At 31.2% G+C, this 27,260-nt stretch overlaps 1 protein-coding gene across 1 annotated transcript; it reads right to left on the bottom strand.

Annotated features, from left to right (window-relative positions):
* LOC139502595 (cephalotocin receptor 1-like) lies at positions 1-26,749 on the bottom strand. The gene is made up of 9 exons (XM_071292131.1): positions 26,677-26,749; positions 24,889-25,030; positions 24,027-24,185; positions 9,450-9,532; positions 7,462-7,597; positions 4,808-5,142; positions 3,775-3,910; positions 2,360-2,440; positions 1-538 (listed from the first exon to the last, which is right to left on the bottom strand). Exons 4-9 carry the CDS (start codon positions 9,525-9,527, stop codon positions 291-293), a joined length of 1,014 nt encoding a protein of 337 aa, XP_071148232.1. The 5' UTR covers positions 9,528-9,532; positions 24,027-24,185; positions 24,889-25,030; positions 26,677-26,749; the 3' UTR covers positions 1-290.
* Positions 26,750-27,260: the final 511 nt, after the last annotated feature.

Genomic DNA, 27,260 nt, shown 5'->3' with positions numbered 1-27,260 from the left:
TTTCACATTCTAGTAAAAGATTGTTATTTCATCGGAGTTCATAAAGCTTTACACAATATTTGATACGAAATATATTAATCTGACAATAACAACTATCAATTAATAACATTATAATCAAATAAAAAGAAATAAGTAAAAATTCCCTAGCATACGATAAAACATTGTATTCTGTTGTAAACTGACAATAATAAATAACAATAATAACAATTTAATCAAATAAAAAAAGATAAGTGAAAATTCCACAGTATATAAATGTATAATAAAACACTGTATTCCGTTTATAATTTGTATCATGCATGTACATATTCACGCCTGGAACGACCTGGACTTTTTAATGACGTTGTCAACGTGAGTTTAGTTGACAAGGTTTTTTTCTGTCTTGGTCTAAACATCCTATGGTTTACTGAAAGGACAATGATTGGATTTATCAAGCTGTTAAGTGGAGACAGAGCTGTCATGATGTAGTAGGCTCCTCCAAGTCTTTGTTGCAAGTTGGTGTAGGTCGCCAGTGATGCTGGAAGCCAGCATAGGATGAAAGCTAAAACAAATGGTTAAATCTATATCTTCAAGACAAATTTATGTGTCAGACCACCAATTCACCCACTACAATGTAAGACACGTGTAAAAGAAAACTCATCATAGATACCAGGACTAAATTGAGTATATACGCCAGACGCGTGTTCGGTCTACAAAAGACTCATCAGTGACGCTCGAATCCAAAAAAGTTAAAAGGGCCAAAGGTTAAAGTAGACCTTCCATGGCAAACATAGCAGTGTTGATGCCATTGTGTACTTTAACTTATCAACACATTTTCAGAAATGAAGCTTCTGCTTAAAGAGAAATATATGTAAACCAATATTACAAGAATCGTTTCTTGTCAACGAGTTTGCATTAACAATTGGGGATGAATGCGCTTCATAGAATACTCATTTTAGATTAAAAAAAGACTCAGGTTTTATTTAAGCAATACTTTTCTTCCGAATTTTGGTATTTTGCTAGAAGATTGTAACTCAGTGGTTGTCGTTTGTTTATGTGTTACCTGTTTGTTTTTCGTTCTTTTTTGTACATAAAAAGCGCCGTTAGTTTTCTAGTTTGAATTGTTTTACATTGTAATTTTGGGGCCTTTTATAGCTGACTATGCGGTATGGGCATAGCTCATAGTTGAAGGCCGTACGGTGACCTATAGTTGTTAGTTAGTGTGTCATTTTGGTCTCCGGTGGAGAGTTGTCTCATTTGCAATCATATCACATCTTCTTTTTTTATTTAAACATTGGTTGAAAATTGGCATCCATAAAAGGTGAATCATGTATGATTCAAGAGGTACCTGGTTTCTAAAAAGTTCAACTTATGGTAAAATACTTAGAAAGCAGTGGAAATTGCGATTTTGGATTGAACGGATTGGGATTATGAATTGGTGGTCTGACACATCTATTACATACTTACATAGATAATATTGTTTATTTTTATGCGTTAGCTCTCTTTTGTGAACATTTTGTGGAACACATTAAATACAATTGATTTTGGGTTTAACGGATAGGGATAATAAATTGATGGTCTGACACATCTTCTACATACTTATATAAATAAAATTGTTAATTTGTATGCGTTCGCTCTCTTTGGTGACCGTTTTGTTGAGTAGGTTCTGCCTTCCTTTACTGAGCACCCGAGATCATCCTAGTTTATGATGGAGTTCGTGTGACTCAATTATAAAATCTATTTGTGGTGTTTTGTATATTGTATGTTTTTGTCATGGTGTTGTCTGTTCGATTTTTAAGTTCAAATATAACTTTTGTACCTTCTGCCTCTCTTTTATTGAAGGTAGGAGATGAGAAAATAAAATACAAGGCATATATTTCGTATTCTATTCATAAAAAAAGAAAATAAGATTTACATGGAATATTTGAACATACTTGTATATGTTTAACAAACATAAAAAAAATAACAGGTATCACAACACTATATTGAACTTTAGTACAACGAACTAAATAGACCACACCAACAACCAACCATCAGCAACACAACACGAAACAGACTTACCAATAAGGACAACATACAACGCATGGCCCAGTTAGTTTGAATTGGCAGTTGTTATCAAATAGTTTGTTTAAAGATGTGTTTTTGTTGCACTTCGGTGTTCCGTTTTCCTCTTATAGTTGATGTGTTTCCCTCAGTTTTGGTTTGTAACCCGGATTTTTTTTCTTTTTCGATAGATAACTTTTAAACACCGGTATACTATGGTTGCCTTTATATGACGGTGGTCTATTCAGACAACTTATGCATAAGTCAGGAATAGAGATTTTGTTTAATCAAACTCGATTTTACAAAAAAACAAAAATGACGTTACTTCTATTATACCTACCTATTCCTACAACAAACGTTATGAGTATACTTCTTTTCATTGCACTATCTAATGCTCGTGACTGATTTGTTCTCAAAGCATCTACAACGAAATACAAAGTAATCATATTAGTAAAGCTTATTTTGAAGGATTTGGTGATGGTTGAAATCACTTAAAAGTACGAGGTTTGGCTAGCCACAAAACCAGATTCAACCCACCATTTTGTTTTCTTAAAATGTTCTGTACTAAGTCAGGAAAATTGTTATGTTATCTGTGTGTGTTGCATTATCGTTTTGTTGCAATTCAGTGTTTCTGTTGTTTCGTTGTTTTCTTCTTATAGTTGATGTGCTTTCTTCAGTTTTAGTTTGTTACCCGGATTTGTTTTCTCTAAATCGACTTATCACTTGCGAACAGCGGTATACTACTGTTGTCTTTATTTATTCCAAATCTGAATACTGACATCCATTTATTTTCTTGGGTGTTAATTTTTGTGGATTGAGGAAAACTTCCTCTTTGGTAGATATTTGATATTTTGGTTATAACAATCGCTGCATACGAAACCTATGAAAAAAATCGCTTGCACCCGCGAAACCATCCCGAAAATTAGTATACAACGAATAATAGTGAATTCAAAGTAAATCTAGCTGAATGTAATGTGAAAACTCACATATTTATTTTGATCATTTAGAAGTTTAATATTTCCTTAACAATAGAACGTGATTAAAACGTTCAACTGATTTTTAGAGAGTTATCTCACTGTAGTGTTATGAACAAACTAAATTGCACCCGTTTTTTCTCTCCATTGTAACTATCCACAAAAAAGCCAGGTTCAACCCACCAATTTTTCTTAAAATGTCCCGTACCAAGTCAGGAAAATGACAGTTGTTATCTTATAGTTCGTTTCTGTGTGTGATACATTATCGTTTGTTTTTTGTGCACTTTAGTGTTTCTTTAGTTTCGATGATTTTCCTCTTAAAGTTGAAGTGTTTCCCTCGGTCTTAGTTCTTATGCCGGACTTGTTTTCTCTAAATCGATTTATGACTTTTGAACAGCGATATACTACTTATATTTACTGAACCGGCGGTGTCATATAAGAAGTGAATTTTATATGAATTTTAAAGTTATGCCCCAAAATCTATGACCGCAATCAAAACCGTATACATCCTTTGATTTCAAATTTTCAACTTTGAAAGTTCCTGGTGGAATTTAATATAGAGAAAGGGTTATGACGCATGCAAATGCAATAATGTTGTTTTCATTTTTTGGATAAGATCCAAAAGGATTAAAAAAAAAAATACATCAAAGAATTAATATGCTTATTATTATTTTTAGAAAAAGAATGATCGAGTAATTTTAGAACAAAAATTATAGCAACTACTGAAGATGGATGTTAACCGGTCTACTGTTCAAGATTATTAATAAGTATAACACAGTACCTGGTGCTGCACTGTCTGTAGCTATGTAACCTTTGTTCTTTCTGACCCAAATGATATATGCAATATATCCGTATATCGTAATCATAGCAACACCTGGAATTATCACTAACAAAGCCGAATGTATTGGCAGCCATACCTACAACAACAAATATTGCAACCAAAATATGTCTGTAAATACGAGAGAAGAAAACGCATATTAAGTTTGTGGACCTGCATACAATTTGAACTTAAATGAATGTTCACCAGAGTGTTGTTTTTTTATCATGTTGTTTCCACTGTCTGATTCTTACCCAGATTCAACTTGATAAGCGAATTATAAAAAAGTAAAAATAAGATGTGAAGTACGACATTTCGTTAACAAAACATGTTTTTCATTCAAAGAAAGATGTAAACTTAATTTCCTCGTATTTGTATCACGCATGTGGTGAAAATGTGAAAGTTGTGAAAAATTATCAGAATTTGAAAATCAATATGTCTAATATCATTTGATACTCAACAACTTTCTAAACAAATTTTAGTATGCCAATAATTAAAAAAAATCAGCGCTGCATATATATTACATTTTTCGTGTATTGGTAATCAAATACACGAAATAACACCTTTAACCAAAATTGGCCGTTTCAGAATCTAAAGAATCACGAGTTATTTCATTGTTCGTTTTTCCAAAATGTAAAATAACGTCACGTCATTGGTTGAATTTTCATTGTTTATTACATTTTAAACCAATCACGACGTTCTGGTGTACACTTTTGAAAATGTCCAAGAATGTATTAGATTCTGAAACGGTGAATTGATTAATATTTGTTCGAATGATACTATGAAGTTCTTCCTTCTTTTTATTGTTTTTTGTTAACAATGTCCTTACAGTGTTTTGGAAGACGGACAATCTTTGTCAAAATCGGACTTGATTGAACCTTGAATGTGCGGTATTTGAATTCACAACCGTAATGTTGACAGTCTAGACATATAGTATATATAGTTGGACCTTAATTTTGACATTTAACACAATAATTGCATCATGAAATGTACAAACCTTGCCATACAACCCCGCAAAGAAAGGAGTGCACCATATTTGTCCAAGATAGGGAAAAAGTCCACTTTTCAAGTATGGTGTACTGAGATAAATTGCTGTTATCCAAGGAATTAATACCATGCAGGATCTTGTTAAAACCTTCTGTCGACCTGACCATAGTGGACGAGTTAATGCTACTAGTCGGTCAACACTCAGTGATACTAATAAAAATGTCGAAGCAAATAGAGCGACATCTTGTGTATACATGAAGCACACACATAAAAATCGTCCGTATGTCCAGTTATTATGTTGTTGTACTGCCCTTGGAAAGTCGTGCAACAATGCAACTGACAAATCTGCAAGTAAATATTATTTATATGTTTACATAAAAGAATTGAATGCATCTTTCTGTTAAATTATTCATTGGAGGTGTAAAAGTGTTGACAGAAGTACATGTCGTATGAAGCGCGAAAGAGCTTCATTCTAAAAATGTGCGCATGGTCAACGCTTTTACAACCCTGTGAAATTACTAAAAGAAGCATTCAATATTTTTCGCTATGATCATGAAAACACGATTTATAATACTATCAAGTTTTTTTTTATTTACCGCTGCACTTTATGTGGAAAAGTGTGTCATCATGGATGTTACTATTCATTTTGAAATGAATGTTAATTTCAGAATGTCGAGAGACTGCTGTCAAAATAACGCATTATAATGAAACATACATTTAATGGTAAAATTTCATATAACATTCTTTAACATACTGATAATTTCTGAAAGGAAAAAAATGCATTATGCGTAAAAATTAGATTACCAGGGTGACAATTCTTAAAAGAATTCAACTTTGGCCATGTTGACTTGGTTGTATATCATAATTTGCTGACAATTGTGGTATATGATTTTACAAAAAACGATATCAATGCGAATACATTATTATTAAAAGGTCAGTGATGTAGTTGACGAGTTCGGCAATGATTTTTACTTTAAATGAAACAAAAACTCCTCATAGAGATAATGTTGCCTTTTTCTACATTTGAAAATGTCTGTACGAAGTCAGGAATATGACAGTTGTTGTCCATTTGTGTGATGTGTTTTATCATTTGATTGTGCCATTTGATTAGGAACTTTCCGTTTAAAATCTTCCTCGGAGTTCAGTATTTTTGTGATTTTACTTTTTGCATTCTACAAGACGAATCATGTTTGCAAACATGAAATATATCAGTATATCAATATTACCATATCAATTATATTTCATGTTTGCAACGAAGTGCTAACAACTGTGCTAGATTTAATTTTCTTTGTCTTTCTCACTTACCTCTTAAACTTTTTAAGCAACATAGTTAATATTATTCAATTTGAAAATGATATTTAAGGAAATACTGTAATATATTCTGTCTATAAAGAAATAAGATAAAAAATGTGGTATAAACTGAATAACGCACGAAACGCGTTATTTAATAGTGTGCACCACATTTAATTTGATCTAATTCTTCATAGACAGAAAATATATTACATTCATTCCTTATAATTAAATTCTAAATTTCATTTTAAATTGGAGTAAACCATGAAAAAACCTTGATGACTTAACAGTCACATGACTAAATTACGTCTATGAGCTCATAAACAAACCAACGTCAGCCAATTAGTAGACGCTTTACATCCAAAATTAAATTATTTAAAAATAACATGAAGGTAAAGTTTTTGCATTTTGCACTAGAGTTTCCGAGAACGTTTACAAAGACGAAGACTACAAACTACTAACGATGAATGACGAGAATGGACGACAGGAAATCCAATGTTTATCGATAGTTCGTTTCTGTGTGTGTTACATTTTAACGTTGTGTTTCCGTTGTGTCGTTTGTTTTCTCTTATTTTTGAGTGTGAATTCACATTACTATAAGACGTGTCACGGTACTTATCTATCCCAAATTTATATATTTGGTTTTGATGTTATATTTGTTATTCTCATAGGATTTTGTCTAATGCTTAGTCCGTTTCTGTGTGTGATACATTTTAATGTTGTGTCGTTGTTCGCCTCTTATATTTAATGCGTTTCCCTCAGTTTTAGTTTGTTAGCCCGATTTTGTTTTTTGTCCATGGATTTATGAGTTTTGAACAGCGGTAAACAACTGTTGCCATTATTTATCAAATGGAGGGGAATGCTGTACTATGGATGGACGAAAGTGATAAACAGTGGAGTACATAGCAGTTAATCCATTTTTTAAGACCGTAGACACCATTATTCCCACATGAAAAAATAAACAGTTGCTATCCCCGTCTTAATATAGATAACTGTCATATTTCTAATTTGGTACAGGTATTTCCTTGTGTATAAAATGGTGGATTAAACCTGGTTTTATAGCTACATGTATCTAAATCTGTCACTGATACGAGAGTCCCATTGAATATCATCATATTGACAACACTGTGTGTGCAAAACATAATAAGTAAATAGTTATCAAAGGTACCAGGATTATAATTTAGTACGCCAGAGGCGCGTTTCGTCTACATAAGACTCACCAGTGACGCTCATATCAAAATATTTATAAAGCAAAAACGACACAAACTCGGGTACAATAGTCAAAATGGTAATATGATTTCAATCATTCAAAAACAAATAAGTACTAGTGTTAAAAAAAACCAAAAAAAAAAACCACATGTGTGCTACTCTTACCTGCTATAGCTAAGTTTATCAAAAGAAACGACATATTCGACTTATTATTCCTTCTCACTAACAAAACAATAACTAGACCATTGAAAATAACTGTCAAAATGCCTTCTGCTACACATATCCATCCAGATATATAAATCTAAAAAGAAATGAATTTTTGTATAGAAATACTGAGCAACAAAGAAAATTCAAAATGGAAAGTCCCTAATCAAATGGTAAAATCAAAAAAGGAATGGATATCAACTGTCATATTCCTGAAACATTTTTCTTGTCATATCTACTTAAAATTATCTTTTTTCATTTCCTCTCTTTTTACACTGATAACATGCTGCAGTAATAAAAAAGTAAACGTCATCACATTGCGTCGAATTCTTTTTCTTCTATCCGATTTTTCAATATTGATTTTATAAGCATTAAAAAAGCAATTCATTTTTTGTCAAACTATGTTGACGCTCATATACAGACCGTGCAAGGGCTGTATAGCCAGTCAAGGTTGTTAAAACTTCCATTCGTCAGATAAAAGTAGTAATAAAGCCAAACAAGTACAAAGTTCAAGAGCATTGAGGACCTAACAGTCCAAACAGTGGTGCCAAATACGGCTAAGGTAATATATTCTTGGGATAAGAAAATCCGTAATTTTTTCGAAAAGTTCAAAGTTTTGAACAGGAAAGGAGTAAGTTCAAGTAGACCCTTTTTTGGCCCCAAAATATATCAATTTTACAAAATTGTTATAAAGTAAACATTTAGCTATTTATTGGAAAGTAAAATACTTCTGCTATGGTCTGTTTTTGACAATACAATGCACATTAAATCATGCTAAATTACTGAAATCTTCACAATTTTAGCATTTGAGTTGAAATTTAGACGGTTTTCGTTTCGTTTTAAATGGAAGTGGCCGCATTCGTGTTCATTCTTAATATTTAAATGTAAGTTGTATTTGATTATAATACATAACATATATAAAGGTTGAGGGTGAACACGGATGCGACCACTTTCATTTTTTTCAAAAACTATCTGAAAAAGAAACATATTATGGCATATTTGATAGTTTTTTTTAAGCTTACATATGAGCGTCTGAAATGACTAAATCAGTTGAAATCTTAAATACAAACAAATTGAATCGACTGAAGTAGACACTTAAAATTTTAAAAAAATGTACAAAATCTTTCAACAGATGAACCTGAAATTTTAGGCCAAAATGGGCCCTTACTGGACCTAGTCCTTTATAAAAATGACCATATAATTGATATTCATGTCAACATTTTTGTTAAAAACAGGTATAAAACAACTTATTTAGAATAGGACAATTTGAAATGTATCTATTCTTTGAAGAATGATGGGCACCACATTTTCCCTCATACCAGGAATAAAGACACTAAATTTGTTAATCACGAACATGGGTTGATTGACTGCAATCGGGACGTTTTGACTCGGATCGGGATGCTGTGATTACACCGGAATTTATAAACTGCAAACGAGATGTTGTGAATAAATTCGGATTTTTATAGACTGCAATAGGGATTTATTGACAGCTTGAGAGATTTATTGACTCTAAACGGGACTGCAAACAGGCTTTAAAGTAAACAAACGCGGTGTATTTATCACAAAAAGAGGTATATTTACTGCAACCGGAATTTATTAACAATAATAACTAGACTGCAAACAAAATGTAATGAATTGTGTACATTTGTTTTATCTTAGCACTCGTATTATAATTAATGAATGGCCGCGAAGCGGATTATGTAAAATGTGAAGAGTAAAAAAAATACTTTTATTGTTCAATAAATTCAAAATATTTTATTGCCATTCATTATAAATAAATTTCTATAAAAAATAAGGCTCAAAGAACTTTTTATATTATTTCGTATGAATACACAACGTCAGAGTGGACGTGTCGCCATAAAAATTGACAACATTGAAAATAAAAATAATACTTGTAACCAATCAGAAGACAGCAAATACACCAAATTTATTTATTAAACGATACTCACTGCTAACAATATGTTATTCTTGTCGTTTCCCGGAGAGTTGGTACTATTCATTACTGTAGAATTCAGATTTACATCCATTCTATCTGAAACCAAACACAAAAGTTCAGAATTCCCTCAAATACATATTTATATTATATATAAAAAGACGTATAGTTCCCTACAGGTACAATCGTTATAATTTCTTTTAAATGTAAAAAAAAAAAAACCGATGGCCTGTCTATACATGTAACATCATACTCCTTAATTCAACTATTTCAACACTAATTTTACTTGGAACGATATAAAATTTGTAAAACCTCGGCTAGTTAAATAATAAACTGCATGAATGTTTAAGTGCACCACGTACTCTGTCAAATTACTATAGTTAGTATAATCATCCATTTTATCAAAACAAAATGATAAAGTGAAGATTGTATTGGTCTCACGGTTTTGACAGTTTTGTCATTTGATTGTAGGTTGATTAGATGATTATGTCATATGATATTGGTTTATTCTTAAATTTTGTCCAGATCAAACTTCTTAGAATTTCCTGTACAATTATTAACGTCTCAAAAAGCGTTTATACACTGTGATATGGTTGTTGAAGTTTCAGTATTCACTTGTGTTAAAATCGTTGTTGCTTCAATGATTTCTAGGACATAATCATTATTAATAAATCGGTTTGACATGTTTAAGTCAAATGTATAAAGTATTTTCCCATAAATGGGTTTAAAATCAATATGATCTTGCAAGAAAACAGAAATAATTTATTGAACTTATTGAAGACATTTTGATACACTTTTAATTATTCTTATGCTGACCTTCATTATCATCAATACCTCAGATAAATATATGAAATATCTGACAGGTAATCAGATAACAAAAACAGCTAACATTCGAGGTTAATTTTAATTTCAACGTGTTCAAATCATCTCATTAAAATTTAAAAAATATATTATACGGAGCTGATCAAATAATATGACACAATTGTAGCCTTGATATGAATTTGATAGATGATATATCGACCTACAAGAAGTATATCGAATTGAACACGAAGCAAATTGCCTGAGAATGTTAAGAAGTGCTCACTACCTTTGAAAATTTACCATTCTGAGGACTAACTATTTGTATACCCCTAGTTCACATCAATATTTATAGTACACTCGCAGAAAGGGTGGCAGAAATACCAACCAAAATTGGTGTGAACAAGAAAAGAGAACAAACCCGTTACCTTTCAATATAAGTGCTGTTTTTGAATTTAGGAAAACGGACAAGTTCAGAGTAATGAAAAAAAATACTTTTGTGGCACCAACTTCTTTGACAAGCATTTGCAATTAAGAAAGTTTTTAGTAAGCGTTCCTGTTTTGGGAAAATAATTAGACTTCTCTACATCATCAACCTACGACCAAATCATTTTTTAAAACAACAATTATCTTTACATTGAAGTACACATTGATATTATGTAAAAAAAAAAACAACAACCAAGATTTATTAACTGTGTCAGGTCAAATCGACCACGCCGCTTGGTAAGTAACTTTCTCCGCTGTACCGATGATACACGGTCTCAAAGAAAATTAAAATAAGATACAATTACAAATTATGCAACTATTGGAACGCTATTAACTATGGAGTTGGAAATATGGTCTCCAGTCTCGAGTATGCAAACACAATTAGACGTTTACATGGTTTTTTTTAATATTCTGAGCGAAAAAAAACATCTCCTAATATAATTACCAAAACAATCTGTTCATCAATTAATCCCTTCACCATAAAGTTATCTGTAATTAAACTCATCATAGATACCAGGACTAAATTTTGTATACGCCAGACGCGCGTTTTGTCTACAAAAAAACTCATCAGTGACGCTCAAATCCAAAAAAGTTAAAAAGGCCAAATAAAGTACGAAGTTTTGAGGACCAAAATTCCTAAAAGTGTTGCCAAATAAAGCTAAGGTTGTCTATGCCTGAGTTAGAAAAGCCTTAGTATTTAAAAAAAATCAAAATTTAGTAAACAGTTAATTTATAAATATAACCATATCAGTGACAATTCATGTCAGCACAAAAAGTGCTGACTACTCGGCTTGTGATACCCTAAAAGTGCGAGACGTTTTCTACATGTTAATATGCTGTTGTATTCAAAATCTAACTCATATGATACCACTGTGCTTCTTAGTTCAGTCGGTAATCAGAGTTAAATAGTCATACTATATAACTAAAAAGCTTCTATTGTAAATTCAGAGAAGTCATACTTAAGGTAGCACTAAAGTCAGAATTTTCTGACTCCAACCAACAGTCTTTAAAGATTAATTTCTCCAAAACTACTCAATAGATTTTTAAAATCTTTAATTCATTATAAAGCTGAAAAAAATAATTCTTCTCAATCTGTAGATACATTTATTTTTGGTATGATTAATTTCACACTATAACTCCTTAATTGCCAAAAAAAGTGGTCTTCCAACTTGAATGAAAATGACACATTCAGGTCAAATGGTAGTAAAAAATTGTTTCCATCACTTTAATCATCAACCATACACTATAAACAAAACCGTGTCTCAGATCTTTTATATATATCTGAGAAATGACCTAAAAACGTAATTTCCCCCCTTAGAACGCCTATAAATGCATCATTAATACAAAAGTTCAACAGATTTTTTATATATGTCTCCAGTAAGAAGATATATTGATTTAACTGCTGGGTGCCAAACCTCATTTCACCTTTCATCTTTGGACACCTATAAATTTATTAAAAAAAAATTATCCAAAAACTGGGACACGATATTGTAGAAAATACTCCCTTTAATCACATATATAAAAGTCAACCTAAAAGGGGTACCCATGAAGTTTCTACTTTCATTTTTTGCTAACAATTCTCATGAAAAATTGTTCTGAGAAATGACCTAAAAACTTCATTTCCCCCCTTAAAACCCCTATAAATGCATCATTAATACAAAAGTTCTACAGAGAACACACAGGAGTGTTCTGACACCATTATTTCATCAATATAACCACACACTTTGTATCTTTGATGCTCTAAGACTGTAAATTTTGAATTGTATGTGCACTGACCAACACTTACTTGGAATTTGACTTCACAGATTTGACCAACATCTGTGATGTAGTAATTGAATATAGACAAAGCTCCGCCTCTATCCAGGCAGTCTAAGATAAGTGAATAGCAGGAATGACCAGCTGCATATAATCAATATTTAACATCACTATAGTCACTATAAAGAATGATTTTCATTTGTATTTTAAAAAGAAATATACGATGAAATTAGCTAGAACATTAAAATTATGCAATAAAAGACATGTTCCAAAAAAGATCAAGACCATCCCTTTCCTGAAAATAGACTGTCCCATATGATTTTTGAGTTAATGGAATTGAAACATTTTACATATACTTAAAATTGTTTAAAGTGCCTAAAACTCCCAACAGAAGACAGATTCAGAGCCGTATTCTTCTTGTTTGTAGTAAGAACCTTAAAAAATTAAAGTTTGTCGAGGCTTTCCGAAATACTTTCACACTCTTATCCTTATAAATATAGTTTTGTTCATGTTGGTTAGATTTTTTCCTTTAGATTTTTCTCCTTTTCAATAACTTCCCATTTATCCTTTTCCTCAAAATTGTATAAATTACTTTTGTTGCAATACACATGATACAATGAGATAAGACCACACTATTTATCTTGTGGTCAGTGATTTTAAAACAGCTGGACACTGGTATCAAAAACCTCCTAAATGCCTATATATTTAGATTAATTACCATGTGCTTTTATTTACATAAGTTCTTTATCAATTTACTCCCTGTTGTGATATGATAATGATTTTTGGATTTTTACAAACTGTGCAAAATTATGTGATAAAAACATATCTTAAAAAAACACTGTTAGACTATAGTGCTACCTTCAATGCAACAGTAGTATACCGGTATTCAAAAAGTCATAAATAAGTTAAGAGAAAAGAAATCCAGGTTAATAAATTAAGGTGGTACAAACACCTTGACTAAAATTAATTTGACTCGTTAAATTTTCATTAAATTATTGACAAAATATTTACTTTGACCCTTTGAAAAAATATCAAAATTTCAAAAGACTTGAACCAATGACTTTTTCGGACAAAAATTGTTGGATATATAGCAGTTTAACAAACACTGATTCTGATCATTGAGAAGCTTAATATTTCCTTAACAATACAACGTGATTAAAACGTTAGCTAATTTTACAGAGTTATCTCCCTGTGGTGTTAGGTACTACCTTTAAACCAAAAACTTACCCAGAGCAATTTATTTTCCGAATAGCGAAAATGTGAATTTGCTTTATATCTGAATGAGAATTAACATTAATATCTGTCGTGATAACACAAAGTATATTTATACATATTTTCTCAACTTGATTATATTTCTTATATTGTCGTCATTACTATCATTTTACATGTGTCTAGCCTTCTTCCTGAAATTGACTCTGTATTCATCTGAAAATATCATGTCAAGTACTGCTCCATCAAATCATATTCTGTTCACTTAGCTTTAAACTGTCTCTCTGTGAAAGATTTGATAAATCATGCATATAAAAGAGGGAATCATTTTTTTCATTTGACACTTGCAGAAATGAGACTACAATTAGTTAAAAAAGATCATGAAAATAATTGTTTATTTCATCCCACACATACATTAAATGCTTTGTTATTTGACCTCATTTTGGATTAGTAATGATGTTTAATAATGATGTTGAAAATAACAGGCATTGTCATAATTACTCAGCGCAGGAAGATTTGATTTGTTTTGTTTAAACGCCCCTTTTAAGGACCGCTGTTTCGTTGCGGCCAGATTTTATTGGTGGAGGAATATGGAGTGCCCGGTGAAAACCACTCACTTCCTATAAGGAAAACTGATGATCCTAGTAAATTAAGACGAGTGTACTCGTATGAGAGGGGTTCGAACTCATAACCTCATTGTTGACTGGCTAATGTTTACTTAGACCGCTCGACCACCGCAGCCCCTCTACTTAAATATGTAAATCGAAATAGACAATGACGATATTTTGAGTACAAAACTTTCCGACAGATATTATGATGTCAGTTTCCCAATTATGATCCTTGTTTTTTTAATAGGAGTCTGCATATCTATTTCCGGATCATGGAATATTTCGGAACTTGCGTTTACTATGTATCAGGATGTCTTTGATTTAAAGATCATTTAACATAAGTTTTATTGAGGATTTTTACAATCTTCGAATCGACTGAATACTAATATACATTTTTTTATGATTTGATAGACGACCTGACCTTTCAACTTTATTAATTTGGTATTACGTTTAGAAAGTTAAAAACATAGCAAACTAGAATGTAAATTATTAAATGATATGAGCAAATCAGCCGTAATACGAACAAATCAATGTGTACTACTGATGACTTTCCACTGTCGATTTGAATCAAGAGCTCATTATGGTTTCAAACAGGACCAATACGGAATAAATCGTATTGGCCCATGCGCTACATGTAATACGGGACGTTCAGTTCTGGTTTAAATTTTATTACGCCTTATTTAACTTTGGACATATCGTTATGTATAAAAACATTTTTTAACACCATATTTTTTTAATGAAATCATAGAATAAAAAGTTTCGAATACTACTTTCAATTATTGACATAATTGTTTTAATTTCAGTTGACCAATCACGATCAAAGAGTGAGAATAGTTACGCTGTCTGATTTATTATTCCTGGCTTCTTTACATTTGCTAGATAGCAAAATATTGAGCACTTGGACGAGAAATCAGAAATAACCTCTGATAATGTTGACAAAAAATCCATTGACGTGAAATATGTGAAAAGAAAAGTTTCCCCGATTTCAGATATGAAATTCTGTAGCATCTTCACTATATGTTCCTTTCAAATCATTTAAAAAAAGTGTTATGAACTGTCTGTTTCTGTATTGCCCCTGTTTTAGATTCTCGATCAGCTGTATTGAACTTTCAATCTTCGAGTCTCGGGTCCAATACAGGTAACCACGAATCTATAACAGGGCCAATACAGAAACAGCCAGATAATATTACTATATTACAGACAAGAAATGACAAAAAGGGTTTGAAAAGGTACCAAAAGAGGGAGGATTTAGCGCCAGCACACAAACTTTACCCCGCCACATTCTTTAATGTAGTGTTTGTCGTTTGTTGCTGTATTATTTTTCGATCATTATTTCAGAAATAACTTCCACCGTTAGTTTAGCATTGGGTATTTTAGAGATTGTTATAGATGACTATACAATATGAGCTTGATCGTTATTGAAGGCCGTAAGATGCCCTATAGTTGTTAATGTCTGGGTCTTTTGTGGACAGTTGTCTCGTTGGCACTCACAAAAAAGAAAAAAAGAAAAATAATGATAACATGACAGGTACATTCAAAAAGGGTAAGTTCATTAAAACTTTGACTTAATATCGAACGATTAGAAAGGAAAGTAGCTCGCATAATTATGAAACAGGAATTGCTCGAAGATAATGGTGGATCAAACCAGGTTTTAAACTAGCTTAACCTCCAACTTGTAAGATATGTTAAGATATGTTAATTTGACAATTATAGACCCAAAAAACAATTATTTCTACAGATGCAATACCATCAAATCATAGTAAGTCACATCCGGTTGCATACCAAAAAGAGTCGTAAAAATGCATTGACTTTGACAATTGAAGGTAATTTATCTTACATTTCATTGCAATAAAAACTTTCTGTGTGATAAACATATATATTGGTTATTCAAAGCACCATTTTGTTTTTATTTGGAGTTTCTATAGGATATTTTGGAAACTTGAGGTTACAAGGTTATTGAAGCTTGCACACATGTGAAAAAGAGGTGAAAATTTGATTGGTTAATTCAAGTGATGAGTATTTTCTTCTATGTAATTAAATGTTATATAAAATTTTGTCTATAGTACGAGGCATGATAAAGTTTTACTCATTTAAAAAATAAATTCTGCACATTTTTTTGAAAAGTGCGAATTTAACAAATACTAATAGGGGACCTCAGTAGTCGTATTACACAAACAGATCAGTCTTCAGTTGTTTTGATAGTGTGATTTCAGAATATGCTTTGTCTTTTCGACATATAATCTTGACTATCTAACTTAACCTTTTTTCAGACTTTTGAGTTTTTAAAGTCCTTCTGTTATAGTCTACTTCTTTTTCAACAAGATCACGATGCAAACTATCTACATTCAAAGATTTCCAATGTTAACATGCAATGGACGTTTTTAAAGGAAAACAAATACGTGATTGACAGGCATTTGATAACAGTGCTTCTTAGTCCACTTGGTAATCGAATTACCAAGCAATACGATATAAATACAATTCTGCATAATCAATTAAGAAAGGTCAAACTTACCCAGAGCAATTTATCTTCCAAGTAGCGTATTTTTATGTTTGCTATATACATGATATATCTAAAAGAGAATTCACATTAATATCCGTGTTGATTACAAAATTTCCAAAGTCATGCATAACATTAAGTATACATTTGTATATATTTTCTGAACGTAATTTTATATTTTCTATACACCTCTTTGCTATCATTATTTTACGTGTTAAATTCTCCGCTGGAAATTGTCATAGAATGGATCCGCAAATGTCATATAAAATATTTTAATATTCATAATGAGAATATTTCAATTTATTTTTTACATTGTCTAAGTGACGAAATGTCAATACAGTGGATCAAAAGGATCATAAAAAATATTTCATCACTTAAAAATGCTTTTACGATGTAATCGTGTTATTTGAATCATTGGGATACATTCATGTTTTATTTATGAATATCTAGTATTTTCAATATTAAGGTTCGGTAAAACCTTTAAATAATGAAATTAATATGACAAACTCTTTGAGGCGTTTCACTTAAATGAATAATTTAAATAATAAATGGAATAAATCATCTTTTCAGATAAAAGTACAGCTAGAAAAGAGCTTCGTCAGAAAGCAATTTTTCAATATTGATGTCATTGATCAAAAGATTAGAATATTGCAAATTAACCTTAAATATGAATGGATATAACCAGTACCAGGATTATAATTAGGTACGCCAGACGTGCGTTTCGTCTACATAAGACTCACCAGTGACGCTCATATCAAAATGTTTATAAAGCAAAACAAGTACAAAATCCTGTTTTTCGAAAAATTCAAAGTTTTGTAAACAGGAAATTTATAAATTGACCACATTATTGATATTCATATCAACACCAAAGTGTTGACTACTGGGCTGGTGATACCATCCGGAACGAAACATCCATCAGCAGTGACATCGACCAGTGGTCTAAACAGTTATCAAAGGTATCAGGATTATAATTTGTACGCCAGACGCGCGTTTCGTCTACATAAGACTCATCAGTGACGCTCATATCAAAATATTTATAAAGCCAAAAAAGTACAAAGTAAAAGAGCATTGAGGATCCAAAATTCTAAAAGAATTGTGTCAAATACGGCTAGGTTAGCTATGCCTGGGATAAGAAAATCCTTAGTTTTTCGAAAATTTCAAAGTTTTGTAAACAGGAAATTTATAAAATGAACACATTATTGATATACATGTCAACGCCGAAATGTTGACTACTGGGCTGGTGATATCCTCGGGGGCAAAACGTCCACCAACAGTGGCATCGACCCAGTGGTGTAAACAGTTATCAAAGGTACCAGGATATATGAACAATATCGTGTGTATGCACATTTGTCAATTCAAACTGAATTATTAAGCCAAAAACATTTTATTGACAATGAATTGTTAGCTAAGTCCAAGATTCATGACTCAAGTATATAATGCATTGAGATCTAGATAACTATTTTACATCCCATGACCGTGAACCCCTCCCGATATGGACATATTAAACCTGCTGCTTTTGCCAAAAACCTAATTTTCAGTAGTTGTCGTTTGTTGAAAAAGTTCAAAAGTTTTTCTCGTATTTTGTTTTATATAGATTATTTGGTTTTCCAGGTTGAATGGTTTTACACTAATTATTTTTAGGGGCCCATTTTGTCTGCGGTTTGCTATGAAAATAGGCTCCGTACTTTGACTTATAATGGTTTACTTTGACAAATGTGACTTGGATGGACAGTTGTCTCATTGGCACTCATACCAGAACAGAACAGAGAAATGTATACTGCAAACAAGGAGCAGTGATTGGATCCATTTAAAAACAGTCTATATTACTGAGGGCAAATATTTCTTGAAAAATTTAATGATTAATAATTAATGATTTTGTTGTTATTATGTTGTGTCACATACTATAGATATGTAGTATTATGACAATAAACATTTGAGTTGAATTGAAATAAAAACCTAATGTCAGATGTCAACAAATTTGTGCATACCTCAAGCCAAAAATATTGCTGTTTATAACATTACAACAAGAGAACATGAATTTTACTGAGATGCACAATTTTTCTCTCTGTTTAAGGGCATACGATACAGTTTTGACCCCGTATTTACAGTTTGATGAAAATTTCCATATATGCTATTTTGTGTCTGATTAAATCAAATATGTAATAAAAAATATACCTTCATGTGCTTAACTTTCTTGTTTGAAAAGATAAACACAAATTGTTTTTTGTTAAATAATTTGTAATTTCTGTATTTTATAAGTATCCTAAAAAATTATGCATTTTTCTTCAAAATTAACGCATATTTATCAAATGGTCAGGAATTGAGAAGAAAACGTAATTTTGTGCTGTATATTTATCAACATTTAAAAAAATGCACTATTTACAGTTTTATAAAATTTGGTTCACATAATCTCCTTGAAACATAATGTCGTTTTAAAAAATAGGGGTTATGCACTGGTTTTCAAATTAATCAGTTTGTTCTCCCTGAAACATAATGTCGTTTTAAAAAATAGGGGTTATGCACTGGTTTTCAAATTAATCAGTTTGAATGATAAAAATCAGTCAAAAATGCATCTTTTCCCGATAAGTGATAGTTTGACGTCGCGAAAAAAACAATTTACAGATTTTCAGAAACACAGACCACTTTTACATACATAGATAGTTTTGATCAAACAATTTGCTGAGCGTGTTAAATTAACATATTAGAACATATCCATTATTCCTTTGGTATTCTAAGCAGGTTAGATTTGCAGAGACAACTTAATATTGTGCAACAGTTATTTATAATTGTTGAACTTAAATCAGTGTTTGATTGAAAATGCTCTTTCAGATATAACTAAAACATGTTTGAATTGCTATAATTTATAAATAGAGCGCAGATGAAACCAGATTAACAGTTTAAATTCATTTAGACTGCAGTTAAAAGCACATTAGTCGATAAATGCTTTGGTAAAACATGTTTCGTATTTATTGTTAATCATCATCTTCTAAGCAACAACACGACGCATCATCGTCTGTTATTACATTCTTCTCAATCAGATAAAATTTCTTTATATTAAGATATTTCTTTTTTATGACGACGTAATTCTAGTTTCTGTTATAACATACCTGATGCCTGATGCGTAGTTGATGAACACAAGTGTGTAGAAAAAAGTCTAAACATTTGAGAATGCAAAAGTTTATCCTATAAATTTATGACTACACAATATTTTGTAAACTAAGGATTGTCGTTTCAAAGCCATTTATCGACGTTGTAAATTTTTTAGACGCTCAAAGTTTAAACGAGCGCATGTTCTAAAGCTGCTTGTTTTTAGCTCACCTGGCCCGAAGGGCCAAGTGAGCTTTTCCCATCACTTTGCGTCCGGCGTCCGTCGTCGTCGTCGTCGTCGTCCGTCGTCTGTCGTCCGTCGTCGTCCGTCGTCGTTAACTTTTACAAAAATCTTCTCCTCTGAAAATACTGGGCCAAGCTAATCCAAACTTGGCCACAATCATCATTGGGGTATCTAGTTTAAAAAATGTGTGGCGTGACCCGGTCAACCAACCAAGATGGCCGCCACGGCTAAAAATAGAACATAAGGGTAAAATGCAGTTTTTGGCTTATAACTCAAAAACCAAAGCATTTAGAGGAAATCTGATGTGGGGTAAATATGTTTATCAGGTCAAGATCTATCTGCCCTGAAATTTTCAGATGAATCGGTCAACCTGTTGTTGGGTTGCTGACACTGAATTGGTAATTTTGAGGAAATTTTGCCGTTTTTTATTATCTTGAATATTATTATAGATAGAGATAAACTGTAAACAGCAATAATGTTCAGCAAAGTTAGATTTACAAATAAGTCAACATGACCGAAATGGTCAGTTGACCCCTTAAGGAGTTATTGCCCTTTATAGTCAATTTTTAACCATTTTTCATAAATCTAAGTAATCTTTTACAAAAATCTTCTCCTCTGAAACTAATGGGCCAAATTAATCCAAAGTTGGCCACAATCATCTTTGGGGTATCTAGTTTAAAAAATGTGTGGCTTGACCCGGTCAACTAACCAAGATGGCCGCCACAGCTAAAAATAGAACATAGGGGTAAAATGCAGTTTTTGGCTTATAACTCAAAAACCAAAGCATTTAGAGGAAATTTGACATGGGGTAAATATGTTTATCAGGTCAAGATCTATCTGCCCTGAAATTTTCAGATGAATCGGTCAACCCGTTGTTGGGTTGCTGCCCCTGAATTGGTAATTTTGAGGAAATTTTGCTGTTTTTGGTTATTATCTTGAATATTATTATAGATAGAGATAAACTGTAAACAGCAATAATGTTCATCAAAGTAAGATTTACAAATAAGTCAACATGACCGAAATGGTCAGTTGACCCCTTTAGGAGTTATTGCCCTTTATAGTCAATTTTTAACCATTTTTCGTAAATCTTAGTTATCTTTTACAAAAATCTTGGCCAAATTAATTCAAACTTAATCACAATCATCTTTGAGGTACCTTGTTTGAAAAATGTGTGGCGTGACCTGGCCATCCAACCAAGATGGCCACCACGGCTAAAAATAGAACAGGGGTAAAATGTAGTTTTTTGCTTATAACTCTGAAACTAAATCATTTAGAGGAAATCTGACAAGGAGTTAAATTGTTAAGCAAGTCAATATATATCTGCCCTGAAATATTCAAATGAATTGGACAACCGGTTGTTGGGTTGCTGCCCTCCAATTGGTAATTTTTAAAGAAATTTTTCTGTTTTTGGTTATTATCTTGAATACTATTGTAGATAGCGATAAACTGTAAACAGCGATAATGTTCATCAAAGTAAGATCTACAAATAAGTCCACATGACCTAAATGGTCAATTGACCCCTTAAGGAATTATTGCCCTTTATAGTCAATTTTTAACAATTTTCATTAATTTGGTAAATTTTTACCAAATATTTTTCTCTGTTACTAATGGGCAAAGTTCATTATAGATATAATTGTAAGAAGCAAGAATGTTCAGTAAAGTAAGAACTTCAAACACATCACCATCACCAAAATACAATTTTGTCATGAATCCATTTGTGTCCTTTGTTTAATATGCACATAGACCAAGGTGAGCGACACAGGCTCTTTAGAGCCTCTAGTTATGCTTTGCGTACAAAATAACACTTTTATTACAGAAAAAAACCACCATGCATTCAACCTTTCTAATGCATGCACTATTCTATAGCATTTTTGATGATCATAACCTGGGACTAGAAAAGCATTTGTTCTCATTCATTGAAATGAACAGACTAATTACCGGGTTTGTACTAAACTACGAAATGAAATAAAATGCTGTGAAAACCTGGACACTTTTAAACAAAAATGTGTTGATTTCTTGACTGTAAATGATTTATAACAACTTACTCAAATATTCTAATGATTTGTATTTTATGTATGTATATCTATATATGGATTTATTTTTCTATTGTTCTACAGACAATTTATAGCTAGCATGAATCTTGCATTTACATAATATGTTAGAAACTGTAAGCTTTGTAATATTTGTACTATTTGTTCCTTGTGAGGGCCTCAAGGTAGATTAGCGAAAGCTAATTGAGTCACCCTTTTTAAATAAAGTCATTACTTACTTACTTACTTACTAACATTGACCATACGACGGGTCCCACATGTAATGGATGGTTTGATTACCCTTCAGGATCACCTGAGATTGATGTCAGTTTTTGGTGGGGTACGTTTCGCTTAATCTTTATTTTTCCATGTTGTGTTTCGAGTACTATTTTTGTCTTTTGTCTTCTTTTTTTTTAAACATGGCGTTGTCAGTTTATTTTCGATTTATGAGTTTAAATGTTTCTCTGATTTCTTCCGCCCCTCTTTTAAGTCTATTTTAGAGAAAAGCATGTACATATTTACGCCTTCATTCTAATTTTGGTATTCAAGTTCAAATGTTAATGCTGTTGGTCTTTCCGCCAACGATGATATCATTAGCCCAGTAGGCAGCACTTTTGTGTTAACATGGAATATCATTGATTTGTGAATATACTGTTAAAGAAATGTTTAATAATTCAAAAGACAAAGATTTGTCTGACACATTAATTTCTTTGCAGTATTTTGTTCTCAACTTTAAAAAAATGAGGTCTAGGGTAGTTACTGAGGAAGAGGTAGGATACGAGTTATAATTGGGATCCAAAATGCGATGATTATTAAAGCAGGAATTTTTTTTTCATTCAAGCTTCTCTAATGAGTCTTTTGTAAGCAAAACGCGCGTCTTGCACAAATACACAATTTCAATGCCGGTATCTATGATGAGTGTATGATAAAGCATTTTAGCTTCTGAAATCGAAATTTAAAACATATTATAATCCTACAAACTGACCTACCTCAGATGATGACTTTACTCTGTCGGTACTCAGCATTTTTAGTTTTGAGTTTTGTACCACATATGGGTATAAGGGCTTCACAAACTACTTCCTATTGTAAATGATGTCAAATTAGTATTAGAAAATACTAAGATTATGTAGGAAGTAAAGATAGTGCCACCTCAAACTGCGAATTTTTGCATTGATATAATTCATCATGGCATGGGGTTTAAATCTCCAAAGTTGTGCGTTGTAATCTTTTATTTCCATTAGAAAAAAAGTTATAACTGTTGATTTCAATTTTGACATCTTCTCTTAAGGATGTTTGCTTCTCTATTTTTTTAATTTTTGCCAGATTTTCGGAATCCTCTGTTTTTATCCATGTATTAACATTACAAAAATTTACCCACTAACCCCTACTTTTCTTTTCATGTTTTTATTACATATTGTTTAAAATGCCATATTTCAAAATTTTATGAAATCCTTGTTATTTTGTCATATTTTTTTTAAACAAAAAAGGTGCCAATGTTTTAAAAAAAGTGAAATAAAAATCTAGAGAGAATTATTTCCCGCCAAACTTTCAATGGTTTATATCTCGAAAACAAGAACATGGACCCTCCATTTTTTCTGCCTTTTTAGTTAGTTTATTTATATACTATCAATTTCTAACAGTCTTTAAAAAAGCTTGTTATTTTTAGACAGAGTAGCGAACCTCCTTAAGGTTGCGAAAAGTATAGCTTTTTGAAATTTGACCAACATAGTTGAGGAATTGTTGAACAAACCAATAACTGAATATAAAAAACTTGAAAGATAAATGGATATTTTGGTTCACATAATTTTCAATATGGTGTTCTGTTGCATAACGTTTTTCGATAAGTATATTATGATTACCAAAAAGAAGCCGTACTCACCATGCACAATGGTCCAGTAGTTAGGTTATAGTTCAGGTAAAGAGTTAACACATATATCCATTTTGATTTCACTAATATTTATAAAGTATAAAACTCTGTACATATTACTATCCGTATTAATGTGTTAAATTCTACACTGTTATTTGGCTAAAATACATTCTGAAAATGTCATGTCAATTATTGTTCTAAATAATCATATTTACAATTTATTTCAATTTATCACGATCCAAAGAGCTTAAATTGTGCGAATCAAAATCTTATTAAATCGTTTTCATGCATACAGTTCTTTAAATATATAATCTGATAATAATGATTCAAAGTTGATACTGAAAAATCAAGTCGAATTGTGCTCCGTTAACATTCCGAAAGACTTTATGGCGAATTTTGTTTTAATTATAGTCTCTATTTGATAGTCGTCACTTTCGAACTCATATATTACATTATATTCCTAATCGAACGAAAATGATAAGTGAATATGATTCAAGAAATGTATTTCAAAAAAGGTCATCAATCAGTCTTCAGCTTATAATATGTTTTCATTTTCGTAATTCAAAAAGGTATGATAAGGGTAGAAATAAAACTCAACTAATAAACAGTAAGCATAAAAATAGTTATCAAAGGTACCAGGATTATATCTAGAACGCCAGACGCGCGTTTCGTCTACATAAGACTCATCAGTGACGCTCATATCAAAATATTTATAAAGCCAAACAAGTACAAAGTTGAAGAGCAAAGAGGATAAAAAATTCCAAAAAATTGTGCCAAATATGGCTAAGGTTATCTATGCCTGGGATAAGAAAATCCTTAGTTTTTCGAAAAATTCAAAGTTTTGTAAACATAAAAAGTCATTTTATCATTTAACATTCCCTTTAATCACAAAAACTTTCAACATTTCCCATGAGATAGACGATGATGTTTTACTACAACAAAATCTTTAACAATCAGTATAAATATTTCATCTGGTGCAGATAATTATCAATAATCGTCATCACTAACATCCTGTGCTGATATGTGCTACAAAAACATCATATATAAAAGTAGATAAAACTAATGTTAATAAAATAAGATTCTTTCCTGGTGTTCATTTCAATGTTTTAAGATAATTAATTCGAAAAACATGTTTATATATAGTTGTCTCTTTTATTATTTGTAATAGCTCGATGTGCACATGACGTTTTACATTTGATTGAACTAAAACAATTTTTTATACATCACAAACATCAAGCTAAAGTCTTTTGATGTTTATTACAACATAATCTCTAACAATCAGTATAAATATTTCAGCTGTTGTTGATGATATTTCATTATCGTTATCACTAATAAAATGTGCTGACATTTGTTTATGATTCTTTACTCGTGTTCATTTCAATCTTTTGAAAATATAAATTCATGTAAGAAAAGCCATTTTTTTCTCTTTTTTATTTGCAAATGTACGATGTCAACATGGCTCAGACAAATGATTGAACATGTGTTGAACTAAAAATAACTTTTAGTACACAACAAACATAAAGTGAAACTATTTGTATGTTCATTTCAACATTATCTATAATGATCAGTGTATATACGCTACAGATTATTTTTATGACTCTTCCATTAACTTGATAAGTAACAATTTCCTTAGATACATTTTAAAAGGTCAAATCTACTACTGTTTTGAATGGTTTGAAAATAAATACTAACATACGTAAACAAATGTATGTTCTAAAATCCGTGTAAGGAGTGCATTGTTTTCGCTTTTTTTTATTTGTAAATGAACGATATCATCAACATAGCTGTTTACAAATGATTTAACTCATATTAACTGTTGGTACATCAGAAACCTACAAATGATTTAACTAATAATAACTCTTGGTACGTGAAACTATTTTTATGTCTATTGCAACATTATCTATAGCGATCAGTATATATATGCAACATATCATTTTTATTACTTTTAATTACCTTAATAACAAACACTTTCCGTAGATATGTGATTCAAAATACATATAAAAAAGGTAAATCCACTACTGTTTTGAATGGTGTAAGAATAAATACGAACATACGTAAACACACGTATGTTCTAAAACCCTGTGTTGATATTTGTTATATTAAGCTGTAAATACATGTGTGAAAATCACCTTCAGTATTATAACTGAAAGTTCACATGAAAAAAATAACGCAAAATTTTTTTCAAAAAAGAAAATATTTTTCTAAATATTTTTAAAAGACTTTCTCGTTTCTTATAATTGTCATCAGTTATGAAATCTATTTGATACTCATCTCTTTGCAAATCATATGATTTGAGAAATGTATGTAAAATATTGTTAACAACTGGTTTTTAATTATAATAAAACATTGTATTAGACCGTTGGTTTTCCCGTTTGAATGGTTTTACAATAGTAATTTTGGAGCCCTTTATAGCTATTTGTTCGGTGTGAGCCAAGGCTCCGTGTTGAAGACCGTACATTGACCTATAATGGTTTACTTTTATTAATTGTTATTTGGATGGAGAGTTGTCTCATTGGCACTCTGACTATGTAGTTTGTTTTACTTTTGTTAATTTAAAAAGCATGATAAGGAGTGTAATAGAATACGATTTATGAACAGTTAGCATGAAAAGTATTGTCGTTCAACTTTCCCATAAGCCAGACGATGATCTTTAGTATATTACCTATAACAATCAGTATAAATATTTCAGCTGATTCAGATGATTATCTGTTATCGCCATCACTAACATCATGTGCTGACATTTGTAAAAAAAACATAATTCTGAAAAATAGTTAAAACTTCTGTTATTAAAATACGATTCTTTATACTAGTGTTCATTTCAATCCTTTAAGAATATAAATTCATGTGAGAAGTGCACTGTTATTTTGTTTTTTTCTTCAAATGAACAATGTCACCAGAGCTTTTAACATTTGATTTAACTAAAGACAACGTTCTATACATCACAAACATCAAGCTAATGTCTTCTTATTTTTATAACAACATTGTCTCTCACGATCGATCTGTAAAATATTTCAGCTGTTTCTGATTTTTATTTTTTATCGTTATCACTAATATCATGTGCTGACATTTGTTAAAAAAACACAATTGTAAAAAACTAGTTTAAACTAATGTTATAAGAATTAGATTCTGAACTTGTGATCTTTCTATCTTTTAAGAATATAAATGCGTGTAAGAATTTCATTTTTTCACGTTTTTATTTGTAAATCAACCATGTCAACGATATCAACATAACTGTGGTCGAATGAT

The sequence above is a fragment of the Mytilus edulis genome, chromosome 14 (genome assembly GCF_963676685.1).
Source record: "Mytilus edulis chromosome 14, xbMytEdul2.2, whole genome shotgun sequence".
NCBI lineage: Eukaryota > Metazoa > Mollusca > Bivalvia > Mytilida > Mytilidae > Mytilus > Mytilus edulis.
Note: the sequence above shows the minus strand (reverse complement) of the source record. Positions and strands in the feature narration are given on the sequence as shown.